This window comes from Nyctibius grandis, chromosome 2 (genome assembly GCF_013368605.1).
Source record: "Nyctibius grandis isolate bNycGra1 chromosome 2, bNycGra1.pri, whole genome shotgun sequence".
NCBI classification, from domain to species: domain Eukaryota; kingdom Metazoa; phylum Chordata; class Aves; order Nyctibiiformes; family Nyctibiidae; genus Nyctibius; species Nyctibius grandis.
This window is the reverse complement of record NC_090659.1, coordinates 5,843,483-5,850,805: the sequence shown is the minus strand read 5'-3', so window position 1 is coordinate 5,850,805 and position 7,323 is coordinate 5,843,483. Positions and strand designations below refer to the sequence as shown.

The 7,323-nt window shown below is 45.0% G+C and overlaps 1 protein-coding gene across 1 annotated transcript; it reads right to left on the bottom strand.

Moving 5' to 3' along the window:
- Positions 1–3,120: 3,120 nt before the first annotated feature.
- On the bottom strand, positions 3,121–4,302 carry GJA8 (gap junction protein alpha 8). Its single transcript, XM_068424556.1, has one exon. The coding sequence runs from the start codon at positions 4,300–4,302 to the stop codon at positions 3,121–3,123; it is 1,182 nt and encodes a 393-aa protein (XP_068280657.1).
- Positions 4,303–7,323: the final 3,021 nt, after the last annotated feature.

Sequence of the window (7,323 nt, the reverse complement as noted above, 5' to 3'; positions counted from 1 at the left end):
TCATTGCAGAGGTGAGGCTGAATGCCAGAAGACCGGACTGTTAGTCCCCTGCCCGGTTTGCCGAGAAGCGCTGTCTTGATGCCATGGCTCGTCCTTGGTGGCTACAGGTTCGCTGGCAGCCTGGCAGGGTGCTTGAAAACTGGCTCGAAAACAAATCAACAAGCAGTTGGCTGGATGCAGGAGGAAGACGCTGGCTTGTTTCATTGTGCTGTCGTGACCCGGCGGAAGAAACGAGCTTTCCTGCGGCAGCTGTGGAAGAACTACAGAGCGTCCATTGATTACGTTGCGTACAGTGCATTTTACTGAGGCACTCCAGTGAAAAAGAATGACACACTCAACACCTGATGATTAAAGACTGGACTGCCTGATAGCCGTATTGGGGACCATATACCTCTGATGAATAAGCACTCATCTCTAAGTAGTCCAGTGATCTAATGAAGGTATGCATGTTAGAGGTCAGGAACGGGGATGGTTATTACAATACCTGGTATGCAAAAGGACTTTTCAAGTAATCAGAACTAAACAAGGGTGGGAGTGATTCGTCTAGTCTGGTACATTTGGTATCTGGAAGGGTCAGATGCTCTGAAGGAGGCAGAAGATACCTCATACTGAACCGTTACAGGGTTTTGGTTTTTACCTACAGGAAAGTGTGTTTCTAACCCCCTTCAACAAGTGGGCTGCGCTATGCTTAGAACCATTAAAACTCTCCTATATCTTTCTGTGAAGAAAATACATAGTAATTGACCCCATCTAGTGTAAGTGTGGTGATCTTGCTGTCCATTTAAATCTTTGCCCTTGCTTGAATTCTAGTATTTTGAATTGGGCACAGTGGACTCTTCTCCTGCTGAAAAACATTCTCCTTCCTCAGTTGCCTTTCATTTGTGTTAACTGTCCTTCTGCTTCTGTATTAAGAGAGTGGACAAGCAGTAGCCTCCAGGTTCTCTCTCTGCCTGTTCCTTCGCATATGTTGCTTTGTCATATTCCTTCCCAAACCTGAGGAGGTACCTTCCAGTCTTCCTTCACGAGGAAGGACAACCTAACAGCCTTTGTCCAGAGAGCAAAGATTTTTGACCTCAGGCTGCAAACCTTGGGAAAATACACAGGCCCAAGAGGAGCAAAAGGATTAATAGTGTAAAAACAAAATATGTGGCACCGCTGTGGTGCTGAAGAATCCCAATGCACCCTACAAACTTTCTACATATGTACAGCTTGCTTCACTCGGCAGTGAAGGCCAGCCACCTTTGCACTCTTATAGGGCAGCTGTGTAAGAAGGCAGGGGAGCTCCACCAAACAGGTTAGATCAGCGAGTGACAGAACTGACTGTGCTGGTGGCTGCCTGGGCTGGGACGTGGGGCAGCAGGGCTGGAGGCTGAGCCCAAGCCTACCCAGAGCTCTCTCAGACACCCATTTGACTTCAATGGGCGTGGAGTCAGCCCTGCTACAATGGGAGACCACGGGGGGTTTTTCTAGCTGATGACGGGATGAGTTTTATGCATTATGCCAAAGACTTTTTTTTTCCTGACCTGGATTAGAGCCTGCCCTGGGAACAATGGGATGGGCTGCAGCCCAGCAGAAAGAATTTGCTGAGCTGGCAGGGTCTGAGGTTTGCAGAGCAGAGCAGATGAGAGTGCATACCTACACTTTTCTGGCATGAGGCTCAGTTTTGGGGGGACATAGCTGCTAACCTGAAGATTTTGAACGTATTGCTGCACTCTCCCAGCCAAAAGGTGCTGCTGTAGTCCTAAAATTAGAAATCCACAGACATTTAGACATTTGCAAGCACATGCTTTTCTGCCTTTTGTAACAAAAAAGATTTTGCTGAGGCTCTGAGAGTTCTGTACAGACCTGTTGGCACAAAAGGTCTAAATCATCTTTTGAAAGGCCTTCTTTTACTCGAGACTTTGGCATTTAATAGAGAAGTAGACCATTGGATGGCTCCTGTCTGTTAAATTAAAAACAAAGCATGTCAAAAGACTATCATCATATCAGACTTTTCAAACTTGAACAACCAGGTTTGTATTTTGAGGTTTAAATAGTCACCCAGACCACTGGTTTAGGTTCACAGGTGCCTTCAGGACTCTGTACCTGAGATCTGCTGAGTGCCTGTAAGTCTGGGAGCTCCAGGAACTGAGCACATGTCAGGATCATGCCGTGAAGGCGTAAATTTGGTTTCATGCTCTGGGGGCTGTAGCTGTTTCCTCCTTTCACGGAAGACTTCCCACGCTTGCTTTGCTAAATGGAGTTTCAGATCTTTAAGTCACAAGACTACAAGTAAAAAATATCACTTGAATTTATTCTTTCCAGTGCTCTGAAATAGGCTCAGGGCTGGATGACCCTCTTGGGACCAAATAATCCGTCTGTGGGCATCTGCTAAATCCTAGTAGAGAGCTACTGTTAACCATGCCCATTGTCAATGTCACTTGAAGAACAGAAATATTTTTGACAAAGGGAAAATATTTTTACCTAACTCAGGTAAATTACCTGAGTTTTTACCTAACTCAGGTGATTTGCATTCACAGAGAAACTGGGGACATTCTAGCCTTTATGTTCTGAATAAAGAGGGGAAGGAAATAGTGCTTGCCATTTTAGTGTGGTGATGCTAAGCACAGAATTCACTTTGTGAATTAAATAACTGCAATTCCATGCCAACAGCAAAAGGGAGATCTGCTCAGCATGCCTTAGGTGGGAACAGAAAAAGAAATACTAGATACAGTTGTTGGTCAGTCTTCCCCCTTGCTGGCTGAAGGGGCAGATCTTCCCCCACGTTCCTAGAGAACTGTGGAACACAAAGCTTCCAGTAAATACGTTCACAGTGGTGACATTTGGGTTTCACTGCCACATCGGGTTTTAAAAGACATCAGTTATGTGTATAGTGTAGATATTACTGTAAGGAGGGAGCTGGCATGTGGAAACAGGGAAAATGTTCCTTTTCAAATGGACATACAGGGCAAACAAGGCACCGTTACCATGATAGTACCTTTCCAGTTGAGAATCTCAAGAGGAAATAATATTTAAATGGCCATTTTAGCACTTCGCTTAAAAATATCTTTTGATTCTTTCGCTATCTCTCTTTTTCTCTTCAACCTTTTCTTTTTCGTGTGCTCCCCGTATCCTGCACCTTCATACAGTCAAATCATCTGACCTGGCGCGGCTGCTGGCTTTACTTAGCCTGCTGAGGGGTCTCATATCAGGTGCTGAAGGCCCTTCCACTTCATCGCTTACCGCCTCCTCTACTTTCTTCACCCCTGGCTCTTCCTCGGGTTCCAGCTGCTCCTCTTCTTGTTCCTCCTCCTCCTCTGCTATTACCTTCTCTTCTTCCGGTTCCTTCGCTTGTACATACGATGGTAACCTCTCTTCAAATGCCCTGGAGATTTCTTCCAATGGTGCCATCCCAATCTTCTCCTCAAACTCATTGAAGGCTGCTGGAAGGGGACTGGGCTCAACCCCTACTTCCGCGAGAGGGAAATAGAGGGACACTGGCTTCTCTTCTTCCAGCAGCTTGTAGCCTTTGGCCTTTGGGATGGAGGGGACTGTGATGGCAGGGAGGGGCTTCTCTGGGACCTCCCCCACCTCTTCTTCCACTGGTCTCAGAGCCCTCCGGATCCTTTTCAGGATCAAGTGACTGATCTCCACCAGGTTGAGGAAGAGGGACACAGAAGCCACCACCAGCATGAACATAATAAAGATGGTCTTCTCCGTGGGCCTGGAGACGAAACAGTCCACAAGATTGGGACAGGGCCACCGCCCACAGCGGTAAAGGGGGAGAATTCGGAAGCCGTACAGGAAATACTGACCTACTATGAATCCCACCTCAAAGAGGGTTTTGAAAACGATGTGGAGGATGTAGGTTCTCAGGAGGGTACCCTCCAGGCGAAACTTCTTGGTCCCATCAGGGTTGTTGCCTTTGTTTTGATTTGGAGCCAGGGGCAGCTTCTCTTCATCCACCTCAGCTTGCTGACGCCTCTCAGCTTCCTCTTTCTCTTTCCTCTTCTCCTCCATGCGGACATGGTGCACCGCATGCCCAAAGTACATTAGTGAAGGCGTGGATACAAAGATGATCTGCAGGACCCAGAGCCGGATGTGGGAGATGGGGAAGGCCTCATCATAGCAGACGTTCTCGCAACCGGGTTGCTGAGTGTTGCACACAAAGTCTGACTGTTCGTCTCCCCACACTAGCTCAGCAGCTGTTCCCAGGATCAGGATGCGGAAAATGAAGAGCACTGTGAGCCAAACTCTCCCGATGACAGTGGACTGCTCGTTCACCTGCTCTAAAATGTTCCCCAAGAAACTCCAGTCACCCATTTCTTACTGTCTAAGGAAAGAAAAAAGAAAGAGAATGACCACAAATTATGCTAAATTTAGAAGATTTCAGGTTTTCCCACTGATGCGTGTCGTTGCTTTCAACTAGTATTTCTAATATGCTTTGAGAACAGAAAGAAGGTTGCTCGCTTGCTTATTTGCCTGATCACAATGATTTATTAGCAGAAGAAGGGCTGGGAAGCCAGAGCAAACCTCTTATTAAATTCTTTCTTCCCTGGTTCTAAATGGGCAATTACTTTTCAGCTGGAGAGTATATTTAACTCCTTTTCCAGGTAAGAGTCTTCTGTGGTGCCTTGTAGGCTCAGCTGTGTGAGCCTGCTTAGATTTTGTACACGTACAAGCACTCGCCAGCAGTACAGTAGAACAGATTTATCAGCCTGCAGCTGCAGTGGTTAGAAAAGAGTGAAGCTTTCAAGCAGCCAAGCTCTTCTGCAGCGGGACTACATGTGGGCCAAACAGATCTTAAACTGGTGCCCATCTTGTACCTACACAAACCTGAATTCTCTGTAGGTTGCATATATTAATTCTACATTAGAAATCACTCTGTTAGGTAAGAATAGCAATTACAACACCATTACTATGTTAGTAATACTGTATAAGCTTAATAACTACTATATATACTAGTTTAGCTATATAGTATGCATTATATACAATATAATTATTGAGTGTTATTGGCGCTTTTCATTGCGTCTTCTTCTGAAGTCAGTTGCCACACTGACATTGGAACCAACCTGGAGAAAAAGACAAAGGTCTATAACTGGGACCTAAAATAGTATTTTCACTCTCTAAAATGTCAGTGCTGATATCTCAGGCTAACACAGAGCTGGAAGCCAGCTACAGATATCCTACTGTAAAGCTAAGAAAGTAGTCTATTTGCAAGTAATGCAAGTCAAACATTACATCTGTCACTGTTTTTGCATGATAAGAAAATGTTCCTAGGCCAGGACTTCATGCTGCATATCCTAAACTTCCCACTATATAATTTTAGGCAAGGAAAAATCTATGAATGAGGGAAATAAAGAGGAAACTTGTTTGAGATGGGCTAATTTAACACATCACAGCAGCCTGAAGTCTCTGAGGAATGCAGAATATTACAGTGATCCAGAAAGACCGACTTATGGACCATGACAAGCGAAACAGGGAACATTATTCATAAAATAGCTGTTCACAAGGATCCAGAAGTTCATCTCTTAGATGCTACCTCCATCTATAGTTTCCTAAATGCAGACACACATCCACAAGTGCTGAGAAAAAGAAGGTACAGTCAACAGCATGGAAATCTGAATATCTAAACTTCCCTCCTCCTTCAGATACCGCGGGGATATATTTGTAATGCCATATGTTAGGATACACCAACGCATACTAGTCTGTTTCAACTACTGTGTGTACGTATTCACACATAGACAAGCACACAAAATATTGAGAGTTCTATGGCTCTGGGGAATTTCACAAATTTTTAACCAAAAAAATCCTTCTGATGCCGTTTTTTTAAGACGAGATGGACTCGTTTTCCTTGCCTTCAAACCTCGTAAAATTTTAACCCCAGACACACATGTTAGAAAACGAAGCACAGAACGCAGTCCTTCAGCTCGCACAAACACCTTGCATGCATCAGCGGCAAACATATAATTTAATCACCGCAGAAAATTGCTACTTTCTCAGTCATTAAAGTTGTGTAAAAGAGTGTGTTAATGTCAGCACTTACATTAACAAGTCTAGCAGAAGATTATGCTGTTTACATACATTATCTAAACTGATTTAAACATTCTCTTTCTGCAAATTCACAGAGCAAAGTACACCCAACAGTTACCAATCATGTGCAACTCTGTAAAAAACACGACTACACACAATATAAACTTCATTGTCCCCCAGGCACCACAGTTAACTCCGTCCCTTTCTCTCTCTGTGAGTCACGCTGATATCCACAGCTACCATTTGAATGTTTCCACTCCAGCACGCAAGAGCGACATTCTAGGTGTGATAAACCTTATCATACGGAAAACTCACTGTACAAGAGAAGGAAAAATGTTTCCTGTCTAACTCCATCAAATGTCTCGCTTGCAGCTCGCTACATTTGGCTAAGCTCTTCCTGAGATCACTTCCGAACTAGTCACGTTTTTCAAAAATCTGCCATGACCATCCTCCTCTCTGTTTTCTGCAAGTGAAGAGGTTCGAGGTTGCTCAGTCAGTTCAACTGCAAGCAACAATTTTGGGTGGACTGAAGATGAGTGGTACAACCAGTTCAAATGTCTAGAATTCCACCTCTAAGCAGTTCAGCCCCTCAAGTCTCCCAAAAGGTGCAAGCGATGAATTTAGGCAGTCACCTTTTCCCTTAAATTGCCTCTCATGAGGAAAAGAGCAGGAGACCGCCTAAGCCCAACTCAGAGTCAATAGACTCGTGTTCTTAACTCACACGGGCTTGCTGCAAACCCCCACCCCTGCGCTTCCAGACGTTGCAACCTGAGTACACTACCAGCAAAAAAATACTATATAGGTTAAGGACGTTGAGCAAGCAACTTGCCGCTGTGAAAGGCTCCACCGAAGAATTGTGTCCCCCTCCTCTCTTGGCACTCTGCAGGGAAGAGTGAACTTTTGTCTCTCTTCTTCCCTACCCTAAAAGTCCCAATCTTGTCGCACGACTGAGCAGATATGACTGAATTGGCTCTGATGGTGGGTTTTAGTTGCCCTGCAATATTTAAGCTCCGAGCCAGACAGCTTTATGAAGTGAGTGACAGTTAGTGATGTGGGGAACAATAGGGAGAAAAAAAATAGAGAAAGAGAGGCAGAGACACAGAGAGGAGAATCCACTGAACATGAAAAAGCAGAGGGGGGAGAGGAACAGGCGACAGGCAGTGAAAACCTAATACATGCACAAATGGGAGTTTGCACAGTTAAGCAGGGACTGAAGCATCTCTGCAATTCTGCTATGGTTCAGCACAGCTCTGTGTGTGTCCCCACTCGCCAGTCTTTAGGTGTTGTGGTGTGACAGGTGAAAAGGGAGTG

What these genes read in the sequence shown, in the direction of transcription:
- GJA8 (XM_068424556.1), bottom strand. Translation starts at nt 4,302, where the DNA reads ATGGGTGACTGGAGTTTCTTGGGGAACATTTTAGAGCAGGTGAACGAG.